The following is a 22,776-nucleotide window of genomic DNA, read 5'->3' as shown; positions in this document are numbered from 1 at the left end:
AACTCGGTCAAAATCGCGTAAGCGGTTATCGCGTCAATTAAGAAGAAGAAGAAGAATATGTGTATCCAGTTTCAATAATATATATTAATTTTTGCACAAATTATTGTGCGCGCAGATGGACGAACGGACAGACATCGCTAAATCGACTCCTTTCAGCATTCTGAACTTTTTGATATATGCATACTCGTATAGGTTAAATCTATCTCGATTTTTTATACTGTTACATACAACCGTTATGTGGAGAAACGGGCACAAGTGAGCGGGCATATTAATATTGAAGCAATCAATTAAGATTTTAATATTTGTGAGTTATTTGAAATATTTTAATTTATACACAAGTGAACGTTTATGTTTATGCTGCTACAACAACAACAACAATTATGTAAAATATATATATATAAAGATTCGATTGAATAACACTTGCCATTTTTGCTACAAATTATTTTCGCTATGTCAAATAACCTAATTTTTTAAAGAATTGTGCTTTGCATTCTTAACTTACCGGCAGCTTACTTCAATTGAATCGATTACTCGTGGCAGCCCAATTTTTTCTGCATCTGGTATAGCAATAAATTTTTCGCGTATAATTTGTTGTAATTCTTCTGCCTCCTGTGCGGAAAAAGTTTCACCAATGGCATCAAAGTGTGTACCAACAATAATGACAGGAGAATTGGGAGCGCGAGCCTGATTTTTTTTAAGTAAAAAGTATTGAAAGAAAAGTTTTTTAATAGAAAAATCAGGAACGGCGTTAATTGACGCTTCAGCTTTAAATAACTAAAGAATGTATGTGCCTACCTGGATGTTTCCTAGCCATTGAAGTATTTCAGCAAGTCCTTTGTGTCCATCCGTTATCTTCCAAAGCACCAAATACAAACTGCGTTTCGACAGAAAATACTGATGTGTTGCATAATACCTATGATGAAAAGGATATTTTTAAACCCGCACGTGCAAAACCACTCACTGTATCAACGCACTCTTTTTGGCCACCAAAATCCCATGTTCGAAATATTACAGGTCCATGTGATCCCGGTGATTTCTTACGTTTCTCGCATACCCAAGTGCCGATATCGACGCCAACAGTCGAAATATTTCCTCCACGATTCGGCTTTGCAGAATTACGTGAATGACCCATGCGTTTAGCCCAATGATTTTCTGAGGCACGTGATTTCTGTGAGCCTCCACCCTGTCGTAGCAAATCTAAGAGAGTCGTTTTGCCTATACCTTGGACGCCTACCACCATCAATTTCATGCGCGCGTAGGTCACGGAATTTTCATAAATTGATTTCAAATAGCCAATGATGTCCATTGTTTTGTACTTCTTACTTTCAATCATCGCTTTAAGTGGCTCCTGTAGCAGACAGCCGCGTGTGTTTAAATTCCACAAGCGTGAGAGAAGACCGAGATGAGGTGGGAGATCGGTAATATTCACATTGCCACTTATGTTTAGTACGCTGAGACCACTTAGCTCATGTAATGAAGTAGGAACTTCCTGTTAAAGAAAAGAAACATAAATATTTTTATATATTTTTATAATCTAACTCACCTTTAAGCAATTATTACTTATATCCAGCATGGATAAATTCGGAAATATTAACTTTGACTTTGTCACACCCACAACACTCCAGTCTGCATCATCGGGTTCGTTGAAAAGAGTCGTTGCGTCATCAGTAGAGAGCTGTATGCGGGTCAAGAGATTATCAGCTAGTATAAGAGTGCGCAATGACTCGAGCCTTAAGTGGCGACGATGCCGACAGACACTCTTGAGCACAGTGCTGCGAAATGAGGTTGCCTTTCCACTCACCACCGGCTTAGTAAAAGCAGGTGTTTCCTCAGTCGTATCGCTGGTAGAATACTCTACTAAACTATAACAGAGTAAATGTGGATCGAAGTCAGCGGTGATGCGCGGTAAACTTGGCCAACAAGAAATTTCATTGTGACTTAGATCAAGTTGTTTCAGTGTTGCGGGATAGCTCGTAACATGACCCATCGATCTATGATAATATAGTAATTATGATATGCAAACAAAAAAACTGTTCATAAAAACCGTTTCCACACTCTTACCTTAAACTATTGTACGACATATTAAGTCGAGTCAAATTGACCGCCAGACAAGGTAACGCTGCCGGAATGCTATTAAAGAGATTATTGGCGATATTTAAGCTATTTAACTTTGAGACACCCTCATCCTTCTTCGGTTTATTCCACTTCAAATCATTATCAGTTATGTCTAATGAACTACTCCATATATTACGATGTACAAGTTGATGAAAACTCAAATTACGCGACTTAGAACTGTAGCCTTCCATGCAGTCAACATTGGAAAATGGCTCTAATTCTAATTTTTCTAAACTAAGTTGGGATGTTGAGGCCTTTGAAAAAATAACAATACACAAAATACACAAAAATGTAAAATCAAAAACATAAAATATTATAGAAAACAGCTCACCTGCATGGGCGGAACTGGTAAATCCTTCAGCAAATTAAAAGCTATATTCAATTCACGAAGCTTTGGTGATTTCCACATATCAAATGGCATTTCTTGCAGCTTGTTATTCGAGATATCTAGAATAGTAAGCGACGGCAAGTGGAATATTTCGGTAGGTATCGTAATTAAACGGTTATCCTGCATGAATAGTTCCTCGAGCATAGGACACCTATATGCATATTTGCTGCTATTAGGTATTTTCGTAGGTAAAGGTAAGCTGGCTATTTTGTTCTGTGCAATATTTAGATATCTAGAAGATAAGAGCAATATTGAATGCTAATTTATAAAATGCAAATGAATGAGAGACGATACCGCTGTGAATGCTAAAATCCTTAGAATAACATATATTTAAGGCCGGCGGGCCAATTAAAAGGTCAAAAAAATCGATTTTTTTTTCCTGAAATCAATAGCTTAGATATTCAAGAACATGAGACACAAATTTTCAGAGTTAAATTCTAAGTATTTGCAGAGCTACAGAGCCGAGCGTAGTGCGGCGTCGAGCAACCGTGTGCTTATTGTTGTAGTTTGAAGCGCGTTTTCTCGGCTTTTCATTTTCACGATTTTACCTAATTTATGTACACGATTGCAAAAAAACTAAACGATCTATCCATTTCATTCAAAATGCGTTATCTTCAGTATTGTTTTCTCTTCTATGTGAACTAAAAAAAACATCCAAAAACTTTTTTTAAGCGACTTTTTTACCCAGTGGAACAGTTTTTTTTTTTCCTTGAAAAACCACTTTTTTTTTCTATTGTACCTTCCCCAAAAACTCGAATTTTACGTGTTTCTCCCAATTTTCTTAGTTCACATCGAAGATAATTACATCAAAATTAATCATCTTTTTTTTTTTTGTTTTCAGATGAAAATTGCAAGTTGTATCTTGTACAGAAGTTGGATACTTCAGTGGCAAGGCGCTCTGGGAATCTATTGATAACTCGGCTTACAATATATTGTTGGAGATTGTACACATTTTTTTTTTAGTTCAAATATATATTAAACTATCCCCAAAACTTCATTTGGCTAATTGTTTTTTTTCTCATCCTACAACGCTTCGCGAAAACTACTGAATTTAGGACATATAATTGGCCCGCTGGCCTTAAAAAGAAATATTAGCAGAAAACCAACAGGAAAAAACTTCCAAATCGAGCGCCCTATCAAGTCGAAGTCAGGATGTACTCTTCACAGACCAGAGAAACAAATTCCGTACTGGCGCGAACACTTCTGCGAGATATTGAATTCCCAAAACGTAGCTCTAGAAAGCGATAACAACATACCAAGTAATAACGACTATATAAATAGAATTAGCACTCAAAGCGAAGGATGTTTCCGAATCCTATCAAATCCTTGAAGATGTTTTGAAAGAAATTGAGGACTGGACCATAACTTCAGGGGCAAAAATTTCGCTCGAAAAAACGAAAAGGCTACACATATGCAAAAAAACCAAATGCGATTATCACACCCACTCAATAAAACTAAACTAACCACCAATCGAAAACGTCCAAGAACTCCGTATATTAGGACTCATATTCACAAAGAACTACTCTTGGAAGAAACATCTCCTAAAACTAAAGAAAGACCTGCAGCCCAGAATCAATTTACTATCTTACCTATCACACAAAGGGTATGTTCACATAAACACACTTATACACATCACTAAAGCAATAATCATAAGCAAAATTGACTACGGTCTTTTCTTATATGGCTCCGCATCCAAAACTACACTTAATATCATAAAACCCATATACAACAAAGCTATCAGAAGCAGCCTATTTGCCTTCCGCACCACCCCAATAAGAATCCTCCATATTGAATCTGGCTTGCCTACACTTGAAGAATGAATCCAAGAAATCAACTCTAAACTTATTCCAAAAACACTTTTCTTAAATACATCAATTATAAAAGATGACGTAAAAAAACTGCTACCATCCAAAAGAAGTTACAACGTTACGCCTGCGCTACTCAAAATCATTAATGTTTCCCGCGGATATAACTTAGAAACAAAACCGCAAACACACATACCATGATACCACACTTCATACACATAAAAAAGGCAACACCACCAATCCAATATTTATCCAGCTTTTTCTCGGAAAAGTCAATACCCTCAAAAATAACGGCTGGCCAATAGTATTTACTGACGGATCTAGAACGGAAGACAATGTTGCATTCAGCGTAACATCCGAAGATGGCATATTTTTAAGTTTAAAAACCATGTTCCCTTACTCTTCTATATTCTCGGCAGAAGCAGCGGCAATACACGAAGCTATGGTGTTATCTATCCAGAAAAAGACGAAAACCATAATATGCTCCGACAGTTTGTCAGTCATTCAAGCGGCTAGTAATCCCACTTGCAACAAATGGGAAACTGTTAATCAAATAAGGGGTTTGCTAATAAAAAACAGTAAATTACTAAAACTACTGTGGGTCCCAGGACACACAGGTATCGAGGGAAACACATATGCCGATAATGCAGCGAAATTCGCTTGCAATGCCCCAATTATAACCAGCCCAAAAACAGAAAGACTCGATATAAAACGACATATAAATACATGCATAATACACAAACAGCGGCAATCATTAAAAAACTACAAGCACGAACACTATTCCAATATTAATAAGAATGGAAACCCTCCACTGTACCCAACAAATATACACGGATTTAAATCCTGAATTTTCTCCCGCCTTCGCCTAGGCCACACAACACAGACCCATGAACATATCTTAAAAAAAGAAAATCACCCTATCTATACAACCTGCAACACAAACCAAACATTGGACCACATCCTCAACAAATGTCCAAATCACGCCAACGCAAGGAAAGAAATACTAAACTCAGAACAAATAAGCGACATCCTCGCCATTCCCAGTCATTCAAACATCGAAAAAAATAAGCAAATTCATTAAAACTATCGAAATGACAATATAACAAATAATCCAGACACCCACAGACGACACAGAGCTGATGGCCTCTGCAGCCAATGCTCAAACATAATTTTAGTACTGGTATTCATACCAGTCACTAAATAATAATAATAATAATAATAATAATAATAATAGCACTCATCCGCAATCACTAGGCGAAATCACAAGGGTCCTCAAAAACCTAAAAAGTAGTAAAACGCCTATCCGGGAACCACTGCTAAGCTATTCGATGCAATCTGGTCATTCCCGGGTATCCTAAGGATTGGCTGGAAGGCATAATGGCCGCCTATCAGAGCCATTCAAGAGAACAAACGCCAGACAAGGCTCCATAATGTCGCCTATTCTTTTCTTGCTAGTCATGGACAATGTTCTGCATAAATCTCTTGATGCCAAACTCTGCGGCACCCAATTGACTTTCTCGGAGCACCTCGAAGATCTCGGTTATGCTGATGACATATGTTTACTCTCAACCAAACACTCAAATATGCAAAAATCACTTAATGACCTAGCAGGTGAAACCGCACTACATGAGTTGAAAGTAAACATCCAAAAGACAAGGAACATGAAAATTAACACCAATAAATCCTCAAATTTCGTCATTGAAGGAGAGAATATTGAACCTGACGACTCTTTTCAAAGTGGTGGTGCAAAGAAAGATGTATAACATCGGTCAAGCCACCACAATCATAAAACGGCGAAAATGGGGTTGGATCGGGCATACTTTACGGAAACTTTCTTAGGAAATCCGTCCCCATGTTCCCCAAGTTCCCCAGTTAAGGGATTTAGCGAAACATCAAACTCGATTTAGGTGTTTCACCTCGGCCCTATGCTCTCCCAGGGGATAGAGAAAATGATGATGGTTTATAAAATATGAATACATAATACATTAATAATACATACATATATGCTCTCACCTTAAGCTAACCAATTTGAATATTTCTATCGGTAGGGTTTTTAGATTATTATGGGAGAAATCAATACGTGTTATAGCAGTCAAAGCCACTTCATTCACCATAGGATGCCCTTGAAGTTTGGGATTTAGTTGTAGGACCCCATTAACCAGCCAATTAACACTAGAAGAGAATTAAGTAAAACTAAATTTCTGGTGTTTAATTAAATTTCACATAATAAAATCAAATTCACAATACAATTCTAGTGCATATATGTAAACAGCTTTACTATTTGAAATATCATTCAAACTAGATTTAAATAGCAAGCAAGCACCAAACTCACCGAACAAATGGCAGCTGAACACTTGTATTGTTATGCCAATCGATTATGGTTGGCACATTGGGAAACATTGCACTATATGAGATGTTTGTCGCCGAAGGTAGGAATACATTTACCTCAACAGGAGTTGGCAGACCTTTTTTGTTGATTTTATAATCTGAATCAGGATGAACACGCTTCGCCAGCAAACGACTCAATATCGCCTCGTCCTCGGAGCTAACGGCAACATTCAACGCAGTACCATTTTCGTCGCGAGCGCCATATCTAAAACAATTTTATAAACATTGCACTATTTAATTAATGAAAATGCAATATTACCTCAAGAGCAATTCAAGCATCGCTAGTGAACGCTGCTTGCATGCCTCTGCAATAGGCACGTTACTCAGCCCATAGATTTCCTCATTGCACTTTGGATCATTATGATCCTCTACTGGTTTAGCCACGATATTCGGGTTGGCACCATGTTGTAAAAGCAATGCGGCTACATCAACAAAACCGCCACGCACTGCCGCCAATAAAGCAGTTTCACGAGCTGCGCCACAGAGCAAATTCAAATTAATGGGACACTTTTCGCAGTCATTTTCCTCCTGCAATATTAAAAGACATACACTAACAGTAATGCACGACATCACCTCCCTTTAGTGCCACTTACTTTTGTCAGTACCTCTCCCTCGCCGGATATATTTAATTTAGACATAATTGCTTGAATACCAAATGAAATACGTTTGCGTGTGGGTGTGATCGGCGTGCTGCTACCACTGCTATAACCGTGTAGGCCTTCCTCGCCAACAGCATGTCCTACAGAGCAGCCACCACTTCGTCCTTCGCCAATATTCAAAGCTTTGTGACATTTTACACGCCACTTCAACAACACATTTACCAATGATTTATTTCCCAGTATACTTGCAATATAAAGACTTGTCTGGCCGGTAACATCTTGGGCATTCGGATCGAATGGCAAGTGCCACTCCCATTGACCCTCATCATCCCGATGTGTGGCATTCAAATACTCCGGATATTTGAAGTTGATGAGCAATTCGAGCAAATTAATATGACCGTTAATGCAGGCGGCATGAAGCGGCAGCCAACGCTCCACAGTGGATTGCTACAAAAGATGTAAGTTAAAAAGATGGTTTAAAGGCAAGTATTTTATATCTACCTGTATTAATTCAGGAAACCGCTCCAACATCAACTTTGCTATACTATAGTGACCATGATGCACGGCGGCATAAAGTGGCGAATATTTAGTGACAGCATGTGAGCGTCCATCGGCACCAGCATCTATCAGCCGATTCACTATGCTCGCATACCCCGCTTGTGAGGCCCTGAAGTATGATAAATAGAGTTGAACAAAAAACTCTTATGCAGGATCTTTAAAGTTCGAGTTTCTATTCTAGCAAAGTTTTATTTTGAGAGCTGTTAGAAAACCGATGGGTGTGTGAAAACTACATTTCGTTGTAATCGTCCAATAGAGTGCGGAATAAAAAAAGAAAATCTAAAAATTTTAGTCGACTGGCAGAATGGTATCATACGTCTCCCCTATAACAATTCAAAACTGAGTTGTTAGTTGAGTTTTAGTTGTCAAATCCGTTTATTGTCCAACCCAACTCAACTTTCCATTTCACTTGGGTTCGTTAAGTTTTTGCATATATCACGATTCGCAACTAGACTTAGTATTTATGATAAAAAAGCTAAAATATAAAATTTGTATTTATTTTAAAAATTATTCCAGAAAAATATCAAACAAGCAAGAAGCCTTGTCGACTTATTGGAAAAAAACCCCGATATTGGAAGAGGCCAATACGGACCAAGTTCCCAATACAGTTTAGAATGGGGCCTGATTTGTTGTTATTAATAAAATAAAAAACGAAAAAGAAATAATATAACGCTTTTACTAGGTGTCGATTCGCCACAAAGCCAACTTAAAAAGAAAATTGGCAAGAAATAAGGAGAATTTCCTAGCAACTGGCGGAGAACAACCATTCCAAGAAGTGGTTTTACCTGCATGTAAGCATATAAGTGGGTCAATAAATTGTCCTGAACCAGCGTTTGAGTTAACTCGTGCTGCAACCGAAGAGGACATTAATCGGCTAACTAATAAACCGCCTGTAGTTGAAGCTGCAACACACACACCCAGCCAAGAAGACTGAATGCAGAATACACAAAAATGACGTTGCTTGACGAGAAGCAAAAACACAAAAAGCAATTCTGCATACTTTAAAAAATCAAGAATGATAGAATAAGAGATTGCGAATTCGCTGTGACGTCAGGCTCCGAGAATATAAAGCGTTTTTCAGTAAGAGCGCTTCAACTTTTTTTTTTAATAAAACACAAACGGTTTGACTTTTTTAACTATTTTGACGTGATAACGTCTTATAATTCGATTTAACAGGCTGCACACACGAAAAAATGTGTCGTTACCTTGCTCATTAGTGTTACCTTGCTCATTAGTGTTACCTTGCTCTTTAGTGTTACCTTGCTCATATGTAGTTACCTTGCTCATTAGTGTTACCTTGCTCATATGTAGTTACCTTGCTCATTAGTGTTACCTTGCTCTTTAGTGTTACCTTGCTCATTAGTGTTACCTTGCTCATATTAGTGTTACCTTGCTCATATGTAGTTACCTTGCTCATTGCATTGAATGAACTGCAAGCGAAAGCGCGGAAGGAACGACAAAGCTAACAAAGCAAACGAACGGCAACGTTCGACATCTTGCTCTCTCCTACTTAAGTGAGCGTATATATGTATGTATATGCGCATATGTACATATATAAATTCACGTATTTGTATTTGCATATGCCTTCTTATTGATTATTATTAATTTGATTCACTTGAAGAATTTAAAATAAAACCAAGTTTGTTAATAATACCTGTTGTTTTAATGTTATAATTATTAATTTTTTTATTATATATGAAGGAAAAAATGTATGGTAATATTTACCATATCTATACTAATATTATAAAGAGGAAAACTTTGTTTGTTTGGTTGTAATGAATAGGCTCAAAAACTACTGGACCGATTTTAAAAATTCTTTCACCATTCGAAAGCTACATCACGAGTAACATGGATTATATTTTATTTTGGAAATAGGGCTCGAGATATAGGTCAAAGCGTGGACCCGGGTAACCTTCGGATGTGTATGTACAATATGGGTATCAAATGAAAGCTGTTGATAAGTGCTTTAATACGGGGTAATTTTCATACCTATTGATGACTAGGGTCTGGAAATATATGCCAAAACGTGGACCCGCCGTGTCTTTGCACCGAATTAAACCAAACTTCCACACATTGTTAAGGAGGTATTGAAGATGGTTTCCGTATAGTTTGGGTACCTATTGGTAGATATGGTCTCGAGATATAGGTCAAAACGTGGACCCGGGTAACCTTCGGATGTGTATGTACAATATGGGTATCAAATGGAAGCTGTTGGTGAATGCTTTAGTTCAGAGTATTTCCATCCGCTCCGTGACTAGGGTCTCGAGATAGAGACCAAAACGTGGACCCTAGAATGTGTTTGTACATTATGTTATGTTATGTTATGTTATGTTATGTTATGTTATGTTATGTTATGTTATGTTATGTTATGTTATGTTATGTTATGTTATGTTATGTTATGTTATGTTATGTTATGTTATGTTATGTTATGTTATGTTATGTTATGTTATGTTATGTTATGTTATGTTATGTTATGTTATGTTATGTTATGTTATGTTATGTTATGTTATGTTATGTTATGTTATGTTATGTTATGTTATGTTATGTTATGTTATGTTATGTTATGTTATGTTATGTTATGTTATGTTATGTTATGTTATGTTATGTTATGTTATGTTATGTTTTGTTATGTTATGTTATGTTAAAGTATATTATGTTATGTTAATGTTAACTCATTCTCTATATCCATACAAAATATCTATCAAACAAATACAATTAAAATTTTCTTTTGAAAAATGCAACCATTCAATCAGTATTTTCTTATGACGTTATCACGTTAAACTACCGACAGTAAACCGACTTTACAGACAACCTCTTTTTTATTATATATGAAGGAAAAAATGTATTTTAATATTTACCATATACCTTATAAGATATGTTGTCTATACTAATATTATAAAGAGGAAAACTTTGTTTGTTTGTAATGAATAGGCTCAAAACTACTGGACCGATTTTAAAAATTCTTTCACCATTCGAAAGCTACATCATCCACGAGTAACATGGATTATATTTTATTTTGGAAATAGGGCTCGAGATATAGGTCAAAACGTGGACCCGGGTAACCTTCGGATGTGTATGTACAATATGGGTATCAAATGGAAGCTGTTGGTGAATGCTTTAGTCCAGAGTATTTTTCATGCCGCTCCGTGACTAGGGTCTCGAGATAGAGACCAAAACGTGGACCCTAGAATGTGTTTGTACAATATGGATATCAAATTGAAGCTGTTGGTGAATGCTTTAGTACAGAGTATTTTTCATGCCGCTCCGTGACTGGGGTCTCGAGATATAGAACAAAACGTGGACCCGGGTAACCTTTGGTTGTGTATGTACAATATGGGTATCAAATGAAAGCTGTTGATAAGTGCTTTAATACGGGGTAATTTTCATACCTATTGATGACTAGGGTCTGGAAATATATGCCAAAACGTGGACCCGCCGTGTCTTTGCACCGAATTAAACCAAACTTACACACATTGTTAAGGAGGTATTGAAGATGGTTTCCGTATAGTTTGGATACCTATTGGTAGATAGGGTCTCGAGATATAGGTCAAAACGTGGACCCGGGTAACCTTCGGATGTGTATGTACAATATGGGTATCAAATGGAATCTGTTGGTGAATGCTTTAGTTCAGAGTATTTCCATCCGCTCCGTGACTAGGGTCTCGAGATAGAGACCAAAACGTGGACCCTAGAATGTGTTTGTACAATATGGATATCAAATGAAAGCTGTTGATAAGTGCTTTAATACGGGGTAATTTTCATACCTATTGATGACTAGGGTTACCACCGCCGTGTCTTTGAACCGAATTAAACCAAACTTACACACATTGTTAAGTAGGTATTGAAGATGATTTCCGTATAGTTTGAATACCTATTGGTAGATAGGGTCTCAGATATAGGTCAAAACGTGGACCCGGGTAACCTTCGGACGTGTATGTACAATATGGGTATCAAATGAAAGCTGTTGGTGAATGCTTTATGATATGTTATGTTATGTTATGTTATGTTATGTTGTGTTGTGTTGTGTTGTGTTGTGTTGTGTTGTGTTGTGTTGTGTTGTGTTGTGTTGTGTTGTGTTGTGTTGTGTTGTGTTGTGTTGTGTTGTGTTGTGTTGTGTTGTGTTGTGTTGTGTTGTGTTGTGTTGTGTTGTGTTGTGTTGTGTTGTGTTGTGTTGTGTTGTGTTGTGTTGTGTTGTGTTGTGTTGTGTTGTGTTGTGTTGTGTTGTGTTGTGTTGTGTTGTGTTGTGTTGTGTTGTGTTGTGTTGTGTTGTGTTGTGTTGTGTTGTGTTGTGTTGTGTTGTGTTGTGTTGTGTTGTGTTGTGTTGTGTTGTGTTGTGTTGTGTTGTGTTGTGTTGTGTTGTGTTGTGTTGTGTTGTGTTGTGTTGTGTTGTGTTGTGTTGTGTTGTGTTGTGTTGTGTTGTGTTGTGTTGTGTTGTGTTGTGTTGTGTTGTGTTGTGTTGTGTTGTGTTGTGTTGTGTTGTGTTGTGTTGTGTTGTGTTGTGTTGTGTTGTGTTGTGTTGTGTTGTGTTGTGTTGTGTTGTGTTGTGTTGTGTTGTGTTGTGTTGTGTTGTGTTGTGTTGTGTTGTGTTGTGTTGTGTTGTGTTATGTTATGTTATGTTATGTTATGTTATGTTAAAGTACAATATATTATGTTATGTTAATGTTAACTCATTCTCTATATCCATAAAAAATATCTATCAAACAAATAAAATTAAAATTTTCTTTTGAAAAATGCAACCATTCAATCAGTATTTTCTTATGACGTTATCACGTTAAACTATCGTCAGTAAACCGACTTTACAGACAACCTCTTTTTTTTTTTTTATTATCGAGTTTGAACATATACATTTAAGTATGAAATTCGATTTCTTTTGCATGACCACCGCGTGCACGTTTTACGAAGTCCAATCGTTGAACCCAATTTTCGACCACTCTTTTGCATAAATCGGCCGAAATTCCAGCAATTTCGCGTTCAATATTGGCTCTGAGCTCACAAATCGTCGCCGGCTTGTTACTGTAGACCAATGACTTCACATAACCCCAAAGAAAATAGTCTAGAGACGTCAAATCACACGAGCGCGGCGGCCATTCGACCGGTCCATTTCTGGAAATAATGCGCTCACCGAACTTACTCAACAAATCAATTGTAGCGTGTGCTGTGTGGCTTGTGGCCCCGTCCTGTTGAAACCACATGTCGTCTAAGCCCATACCATACAATTGCGGCCAAAAATAATCGTTTATCATGTCGCGGTATCGATTTCCATTCACAGTAACGTGGCGATCGTTCTCGTCAACGAAAAAATATGGGCCAATTACGCCGCCGGCATGTAAACCGCACCAAACAGTGATTTTTTCGGGATGCAACGGTGCCTCATGAATCACGTGTGGATTGCTTTCTGCCCAGTAACGCATATTTTGCTTGTTGACAAAGCCATTGAGCCAAAAGTGAGCTTCATCACTGAAGATGGTTTTTTGGAAAATCATGCTCTTAAAGTAGCAGCAACAGAACGATTATTTTCATAAAAAATTTGCACGATTTGCAATCGTTGCTCAAGTGTGTAGCGTTCCATGATGAAATGTTTACTAATGAAGTTTACAAATGACAAGCGAAAAATAAAAAATATTGCGTCGTTCGCCCTCCCTATCGGAAAAAAGTTGAAGCGCACCTATTGAAAAACGCCTTACAAACAAAAAGAATCGAAAATACTTGTTTGTGAACAAAAAGAGGCGAAAGCAATAAAAACTACCAAACACAAACAATTATACACACTTTCTTGCCACTTGTCTTCCGCAGAAGGCAGAAAAACTGCATCTGAAGGTGTTTTTATAATTTGTGCTTTCACAATTTAACACGCGGCACTTCGTTCACATTATTTTATTTAGTTTAAATGTTTAAAATTTCAATATTACCAAGCCATTCACTGAATTTTTAAAAACATGTAATTTCTCTACCTTGTGTTTGTTTGTTTTGTATTATTAACGAGTCTGACGTTACACTTGTCAAAATCGAAAAAAAATAAAGTAACGGTTTTAGGAAGACGCCATCTTCTGTATTCAATTCGCCTTGCATCTCAATCACTCAACTGATTTTTTCTGTGAGCATTTGAGGCGAAAACACGACATTAAAGTACATACGCATATTTAAACTATACTTCTAACCGTTCGGACAAAAACAATCTATTTGGCATTACATTTTCCAGGTGTAGGGAGTGGGCCGTGGGCCGCAAATGACATATTTAGAGGATTAGTTAGCGCAATGGAAATAATCATTTACATGGACTATATGGTATAGGGTGGGCCATGTAAAATTTGCTTTTTGAATCGGCTATAAAAAAAACTAATCAATATTTTTTCAAACTTTTTTTTTTATTTTGAAAATTGAACATTGTCATTTATGAATGAAAAATAATATCGTTCAAATGACTGCCACGACTGGCTTTACAGTAGGCCAGTCGGTCAACCCAATTTTTAAGCACATTTTCGATTGTTTGGGCTCTAATTTCATGAATGGAAACTTCGATTTCGTGTTTTAAAGCATCAATCGTCTTTGGATGGTTCGCATAGTATTTGTCCTTAACGGCTCCCCACAAAAAATAGTCCAACGGGCTTAAATCACAGCTCCGAGGCGGCCAATTGATATCGGAAAAAACGGTAGCCAAAAGTTCGAGTGTAACTTTGGCAGTATGACAAGTTGCACCGTCCTGTTGAAACCGAATGTCGTCCATGTCATCCTCTTCAATTTTTGGTAACAAAAACTCGTTGAGCATGTCACGGTAACGCTCGCCATTTACTGTAACCGCGGAAGAAGAAGAAGACTCACCATTTTGGAAATAGGTTTTTGATATTTCCCAATTTTGTTCAAGCGTATAGCGTCCCATTTCGTAAATAACCTTTAAGTAAATTATGAACACATTTGACATGTCATTTGTGTTACCATTCTCAAAAAAATGGGTGGTTCAAAAAGCAAACGCTATATGGCCCACCCTGTAGAAGCGACTGTAACTTTCGAAGAACATAGACATTTTTTTTATTTTTTTTAGTTATTCAGTCCTAACCCAACAAGGGCAAAGCTTATAATTATTAATGATCAGTATAATGATTGGCAATTTAGAGACCAAATAATTAAATCAAATTAGCTGCTCTACAGCTACTACCTGTTCAATGTGCCGTGAACATAACATACGTGTATTGAAAACACTGTAACCATTCAGCATCAAGAGCTACATAAGTACATATGAGTTAAATCAAAAATGAACATAGGGAAATTTTTTATTTCCACAGCAAACTGGTCGGCGCACTTTATATTTACATGTAAATATACTATGGTGAAAATAAGGTATTTAAATTTGTTTTCCTTTTTTTTTTTTGCATAGTAGAAGATATAATATTAATGATTCCTCCAGGAAAAGGAACGAGGAAGAAAAAACTGCTGAACGCAGTTAAAACTTGCTCATGTATTTGGGATGATCCGATGAAGAAACACAGTAGTCGGATGGTGGTCACTAGCTCTTGCCAAAGTAATAACCGGATAGTGTTGTCCTTAGTAAGTTGTAATTTTATATTTTATAACGGCTGAAAATATCACAACAATAATGCAGGCCTTCTATAGATTTCAGAAAATTTGTGCATGGCGCAATATATATTTTAAGTATGAATCAAACCGGATTATAAATGCAATTCTTACAAACACCCGGCGGATAAATTGTTTCCGAAGTTATTTTATTCGATGTAAGTAAAATATATTCTGCACAAGGCAAATCGTATCATAAATGTTACCTGACAGTAAATTCTTATTTTGCTCTGCTAAAATTTCAAGTCTAAAGTCTGCACAATTTGTGTCGTACAGATGTAATGAAAGCGAACTAATAAAAATATTTTAAACGTGCAAAAAAAGTACTTACACAAAAAGCACTGTGTTTGCTCCAGCTGGTGCCATGTTCACAATAACTTGCCGCTCACTACCCAATGCTTCTAGTAGTACACGCACGGTGCGTTCATCGCCGCCCACTACTGCCTGACGCAGTTCGCGGTGCTTTATCATACGCACTTGCTCGTGGGCATCTGTAAATATATAGGAATTTGTGTGCATGTAGAAGGAATAATGTAATTACTGAAACATTATTGAGGATGTAATTATTTTATGAAGACCTTCACTTTACCTAAGCAGCGGGTTAATTCAACAACTTCGTCCACGAAATAATCACAGGCATCCAAAGCGGTTTCAGTGCCAGACTTGGGTTTATCAACAAAATGCCATGCCATTCTAAGAACGGCAGAAAACTAATTTTTACCAAAGAAATATATGATACAACTGCGCTAAGTCACGCACACTCCTCTTCGTAGGATGCGGAAACACCAAAGTGTGCACAAAAATTCACAGCAATCCTGTTTCTTTGACAACTATTTTTGGGAAAATCGATACGTTGCTTTAATGGCCTTACAATGTGGCCAATAATGTGTGTACATCCAATGAACAGTCGCACAAACGAAACTAAGAGGTAGTAGGACTTTTAAAGCCAATGTTTGTCCAATCGGTTAAAAAAAACACTCTAATCACAATCACATCCTGCGATTAACACGACGAGACACGGTTAATCTTTTACCGGTTTAATAAATTGTATTTAAAAACTGGTAGCACACAATGAAGCCGCAAAAGTAGCCATCTGTCAGATATGATACCAACACACCGATGTAAATAAACATTATTTCACTAGTGTCCAACCGAATATTCAATTTCAGTTACATTTACGTAATTTTTTTCTTTTGTTTTTGATTAATATATTTTAAGTATCTTGTCATACCTCGAATCGGACTATTGATCCAATTCGCAGTTAAAAATATGTAAGGGGCTTACAAAATAGTTCATGCTTTCTTTCAGATTTTAGTTGCTTAATTTTAATCTTACCTTTGGCTACCTATTAGTAAAGTACAAACTGAAAATTATGAAAAGCATTGCATACGTCAATAGTTTTACCAACTTTCTGTGGGGTGTATTGCAAAACGGTTTGGAAGTATTTAGCACGAATTTTAAGCACTCCAATTATTCTTTCAACGATGTTTTCTATCACTAGTGCAATATGTAAATCCTTTCCTATGGATCGTTGAAATCCTCGTTCCGCGAGAAATCTCAACGTGGCTTCCAATTTCTATTTAATATGGATGACGGTTTTATCGTTAATAATACTCTGCAAGGCTTCTTTTTTATCCTGGAGTAGGAAGCAAAGCTGCAAAAAGACATCGTGCGTTCATGTTGAAGAAACAGCACATGCCCGAATATTTACTTGTCTATCCCATTTACGTTACACTCGAACGTAAGTAGGCATCTCGACTCTAAATCTGTGATTGCTTACAATGAAATGGCCAGTCGAGACAGCAAATAGAATTAATTTTGCAATTCATGCCAAGACGTACTTGAAGACATATGTATATTGTGTCACATGTTCACATCTGTGAAGCAATTGGCTGCATTTTGGCTCTTTTCAGTTTTTCAGACTGCTTATTTTCCTGTTTTGCAAAAAGGATTCACTCAATTTCATTCAATCAATTTGAAAGTTGTTATAAATTGAACAATTGAGTGGTTGAGTAAGATACATCGAACAGAGGCTACACTCGAATACGTACATACTATGTACATATGTAGGTACAGTAGCAGAATTGGCTAAATGTTTGCCACATTCATGCGTTTTTGATTGCTATAGCTAATTTTGCTCGGCAATAACTTTTATTACATAAAACATAACATTAATATTTTGTCCACAGACCTTTAACCTTAATGACGCCATTTATACATCTTGGCATACTCTCGACCAGTTATTCAATTGTTTAGTGTGGAAGATCGCGCCATTCCTTCTGAACTCTTAACCGTAGTTCGTCGATGTTCTTTGAGGCCATTTCGTAAGATGCTAACCGTTTTTTAGAATAGTCCATACATTTTCCATAACGTTTAAATCAGAACTCTGTGCTGGAATTCTAAAAACCTGGAATTCCTGATTTGTTATCTACTTTTCAAGAATTTGCGCTGTATGTTTCGGGTCCCCGTCTTCCTGAATTATAACCTCTTCTGTTGGATATGTGCTTAGATCAAATTGCCTATTCTTTATTTCCATTATTCCCAATATTCGTACCAATCAAAATGTCACGACGTAAAGCAGCCCCACACCATAAGGCTACCACCCCCATGCTTCATCGTTTGTTTTAATTGATGCTTTTGCACCTTTTCAGGCAGTCAGTGCCAGTAATACTGCTTTCCATCCGACTGAAAGCAGTTAATACGGGTCTCATCAAACCATATCACTCTTTTCCAGTCGTCAGCATTCCGGGATTTTAATTTTTTTTGCGTCTTCTTTTGGTGTCTTAGCTACTTAGCTACTTTTCAATTAATATATGTATGAAAACAATAATTTGAACAAAACAGTAAGTTTGACGACAAAGCGGTTAAGCTCAACTAATTTTTTTTTTTTTTTTTGCCTATCGCGAGTCAAGAAACAGTATATTTTAGCAACGAAAAATAACGGCAGGGATAACGGTATTAAGAATAAGGCGTTGCTAATGAAAAAATAGAATTATTGTCATATAACTTTTATTTTTAAATATTTTGTAAACTTGAATTAGTACTTTTTGTTTCTTAAGAAATGAAACATAAAACCAGAAAATTTGATAGCACTATTTTGAAAAATGACTACAGCAATCAAAAATGCATGAATATGGCAAACATTTAGCCAGTTCTGCACGCCACTGTATGTACATGAATGTATTTGTACATACAGTGTTTTAAAGTATTATACTAAAATATATTTAAATTTAATTTAAATTTTTATTGAGTTTGTTTACATAATTTTCCTACAGCTAGTTCTTTAAAGATGCTGAGAGAAGTTCAATAATTTTTTAAAATACTTGTTTCAGAATATATGCAGTGCCTCACAAAAGTATTCGGAAATCTAATGTTCCTGGTATAAAGTCCAAAAAAAAATTTTTTATCTCGGGGTCACATTCAAAAACCCGTTTTTTTAATACTTTAAAACCCTTGTTTTCTCTTGAAAGAAATAAAAAGAAATAATTCAACATCTTAAAAAAGAAAGTATGAGTGTAAAAGTCTACAAACATGAACCATTGAGTAAGTAATAACATAGTCACAATCTCGAACAAAAAGTATTTTGTATGTTGCCGCTAATTTATTTAGACCATCGTGTCGAGTTATAAAGGCGACTAATGATGGATTTGCTCGTATACACAAAGAGTAAACAACGCAGAGTGCTTCGACTCAATATAAACAGTGGACAAATGAATGAATTTTTCGTTGTCAAAAGAAAATGTAAATGTAAACATTGATACACTGCAGCAAAAACAAGCAGCAGTCTTGTTTCAAAGTAAATTTCTCACGTCAGGCCTATAATACATGTTTCGTGCATTTTTATTAATTGGATAATCCCATACGTGAAGATATATCTTAATTAAGTATTTATCTTCTGCGAAAGAACAAAAAGGATTTTTTTTTTTTTTTTTTTTTTTTTTTTTTTTATTGAAACGTTATAAAATTGGTATACATTTCATGGTATTACGCCTAGCATAAGCTAACAAGTAACATTATTCTATCCTTAACATTGAAATTTAAAAACAATTATAAATATTTTACAAACAATTATACAGCGTTGGCGACTAAATCTCGTGGCTTAGTTCTTCGAAGTCTTCTTGTGCAGACTGTTTTGGTAAGCTCTGCGGCCTCCGGGTTTATGTGCTCTTTCAGCCTGGTTTCATGGTTACTTGCAAGAATTTGGATTATATCAGCGACTTTTTTCACCGACAGATCCTTGTGCAGGTCGTGATTTCGCACATACCAAGGTGCGTTGACCATGTCTCTGAGAATCTTATTCTGCAGGCGTTGTACAGCTTCAATGTTTGATTTAGTGGTACATCCCCATAATTGAATGCCGTATGTCCATACCGGCTTAACTACTTGGTTGTATATTAATAATTTATTCTGTATTGACAATGTAGACTTTCTGCCAATTAACCATTTCATTTTTTTAATTTTTAAGTTGATTTCAGTTGCTTTAATTTTGACATGTTCTTTCCATTTGAGCTTTGCATCCAAAGTCATACCCAAGTATTTTGCTGTATTACTATATGGAACAGTAGCAGATGATATTTTCACTGGGTTATAGGCTATTTTCTTGTTTGTAAAGTCTACGTGAACAGACTTGCTTTCATTTAATTTGATTCTCCAGTTTTCAGTCCATGCGACAACTTCGTCTATCGATGCCTGTAACTTTCTAGTTGATTCATTTGCGTTATTTCCATAGGCTAAGATACACGTGTCATCAGCAAAAGTGGCTATCTTACTTGTATTTGAAACAGGTAGATCTGCAGTATAGAGCAAATACAGTACTGGCCCAAGAATGCTGCCTTGTGGTACACCAGCTTCAATTTTTTTAATGTTTGTGTATGCTTGTCTTTGTTTCACTCTAAAATATCTGTCTGTGAGATATGATTCCAATAGCAAAGTATATTGATATGGGAGCATCGCTCTGAGCTTACGGATTAGACCTTCGTGCCACACTTTATCAAACGCCTGTGCGATATCAAGGAATATTGCTGAACACACTTGATTGTTTTCTATGGCCTCTTCTATGATGTGTACTATACGATGTATCTGATCTATCGTTGAATGTTTTTCTCGAAATCCAAATTGGTGAGATGGTATTAATTGTTTATTAGAAATTATATCCTTTAATCGTTTGGAAAATAGTTTTTCAAATAGCTTTCCGATGGCTGGGAGTAATGCTATTGGGCGGTAAGATGTGACTTCGTTGGGATTTTTCCCTGGCTTTGGGATCATTTTAATTTCAGAAATTTTCCAATGCATTGGTATGTATTTAAATTCAATGCATGCATTCATTATTAAAGTGAGTTTGATTAGCGCTTTGTAAGATAAGTTCTTTAGCACTTCGGCTGTGATTAAGTCAAATCCTGGACTTTTCTTTTGTTTTAGTTTGGAGATTTCATTTGCTACCTCATCAGTGGTAAAACTTGTAATTTCAACAGATTCTTGCACAGTATGGGGAAACAAAGTGTAATTTATCGTTTCAAATGGCTTAAAAATTTTTTGGAGGTGTTGTGCAAATAACTCAGCTTTTTCCGAATCGGTTTTTGCCCAAGGTTGGTTGCTATTTGGCTGTTTAATTGGGGGATTATGTTGAATTGGTCTTTTCATATGTGCCGTAGTCCGCCATAGAGAGTAATCAGAGGTTTTATCTGCAGATAGGTTTTGTAGCTTTATATTTAAAGTTCTGTTTTTATTTTCTTGAATAGCATATTTCACTGTTTTGGTGAGGTTGTTTAATTGTGTTTTAAGTGATGGAGACCTAATCGACTGCCACTTTTTTCTGATTTTTCTTTTTTCCTTTATGAGTTCAATTATATTCGAAGGATATCTTTGGCGATTAATTTTTTGGACTCTTACAGGTGTACTTAACCAAGCAGCTTTTTGTATCTGTGCTGACAGCTTTATTGTTTCCTTCTCAATTTCGTCAACATTATCGATTTCATTTGTCGTGTTTACATATGTGTCTAGTTTAGTCTTGAAGTATTGCCAATCTGTATATTTATTTGAAAGGAGCAGGTTACTTTCATTGATTTTTGGTTCACCATCAAGAATCATGAATATAGGTGAATGATCTGAATTAAGATCTAAACCATCCTCCAGAGTTATGATGTTGTATGGTAGTTGTTTGACTACGAAAAAATCAATCAAATCTGGAGTCTTATTAATGTCTGTTGGCCAGTATGTTGGATTGCCAGTTGAGAATATTTCACAACCACATTGTTGTGCCGCTTTCCACAGTTCGCGACCTTTAGTTGTCGTTAGGCGAGATCCCCAGTTAATGTGCTTTGCATTGAAATCGCCTCCCATAACGAACCTTCCTTTATGTTTATTTAAAAGTTGTGTGTATTCTGTAGACTTTATGTTATGTCTCGGCGGACTATATACTCTGTTACCGACAGTTGGTAATTGCAAAACTTGATTCCAACTGTTGTCGCTTGAAACTCAGTGGAGCTGATCTTTTCTTCTTCGAAATGTTCAATCGAATTCTTAATAATAATTGCGCTACCTCCTCTTGCGTTGTTTAGAGGATGATTTGAGCAATACATTATAAATCCGTTGAATGTAGAGTACATTTGGGTGGTCAAATGAGTTTCAGATACTAAACAAATATCAATTCTTTTTTGATTAAGTACAAGCTCAAGTTCATTTTTGTGCTTTAAGATTCCATTCGCGTTCCATGCCATTATCTTTAAACTTTTTCATATTGTGTTTTTAGACATTTATAATTTGCTCAAGTTTTTCAACGCGATTCAGTAGATCCTGGTTTAAGGTTAACTGCTTTTCAATTTTAAGTAAAATTTGTGTCAATATATCTTTATCTGTCGTATTTTCCTTTTGGGCTGCTACGTCTGCATATGTTTGTTTACCCGGTATTAGTGTTGGTTTCTTAGTCGTTCTTGGTTCTACAGAGTGTTTTGGCATAGCTAATGCTTGACGTATTGCTGTTGGGGGTTTTTTGCCAGTTTCTTCTTTGTGTTTAGCTCCGCTTTTGTTACGGAGCTTTTGCAACTCCTTGGCAACATGACATCCTCTATAGCTTGCTGGGTGGTTTTGCCCGCAGTTGCAGCATTTTGGTGGTTCTTTGTCTGGTTTCTTGCATTCAAGAGTTGAATGATTACCAACGCACTTAACACATTTTGGAGGCTTGCTTGCTTGCTTGAGGAATGATTTGAAATTTTTAATAGTACGAAATGTCGAAACGTAACCTTGTTTTAAGCTAATGGCAGATTTTGACACACAGCCATTCAGAAGACATATTTACATACATATGTATGTATATACGAAGAGGCGGGCACTTGCCACAACAAAAATTCACGGTTCA

General features: G+C 36.4%; 1 protein-coding gene across 5 annotated transcripts in view; it reads right to left on the bottom strand.

Annotated features, from left to right (window-relative positions):
* The window catches only part of LOC128856122 (leucine-rich repeat serine/threonine-protein kinase 1), a 43,076-nt gene that overhangs the window by 13,038 nt on the left and 7,262 nt on the right, over positions 1–22,776 (bottom strand). For 4 of the 5 annotated variants that reach the window (XM_054091526.1, XM_054091524.1, XM_054091523.1 and 1 more), the window contains 12 exons: positions 15,754–15,913; positions 7,797–7,962; positions 7,290–7,742; positions 6,956–7,224; positions 6,641–6,901; positions 6,322–6,480; positions 2,447–2,735; positions 2,062–2,369; positions 1,544–1,991; positions 975–1,489; positions 796–913; positions 503–684 (listed from right to left, as the gene is read on the bottom strand). In XM_054091526.1, coding sequence (XP_053947501.1) covers positions 503–684; positions 796–913; positions 975–1,489; positions 1,544–1,991; positions 2,062–2,369; positions 2,447–2,735; positions 6,322–6,480; positions 6,641–6,901; positions 6,956–7,224; positions 7,290–7,742; positions 7,797–7,962; positions 15,754–15,913 — 3,328 coding nt within the window. Of the gene's footprint in view, positions 1–502; positions 685–795; positions 914–974; positions 1,490–1,543; positions 1,992–2,061; positions 2,370–2,446; positions 2,736–6,321; positions 6,481–6,640; positions 6,902–6,955; positions 7,225–7,289; positions 7,743–7,796; positions 7,963–15,753; positions 15,914–16,011; positions 16,218–22,776 lie in introns of those variants that run through there. The other variant, XM_054091525.1, reaches the window with a different exon arrangement.

Source organism: Anastrepha ludens, chromosome 2 (assembly GCF_028408465.1).
Source record: "Anastrepha ludens isolate Willacy chromosome 2, idAnaLude1.1, whole genome shotgun sequence".
In the NCBI taxonomy this organism is placed as follows: Eukaryota; Metazoa; Arthropoda; class Insecta; order Diptera; family Tephritidae; genus Anastrepha; species Anastrepha ludens.
The sequence above is the reverse complement of the archived record's forward strand: the minus strand, read 5'-3'. Positions and strand labels throughout refer to the sequence as shown.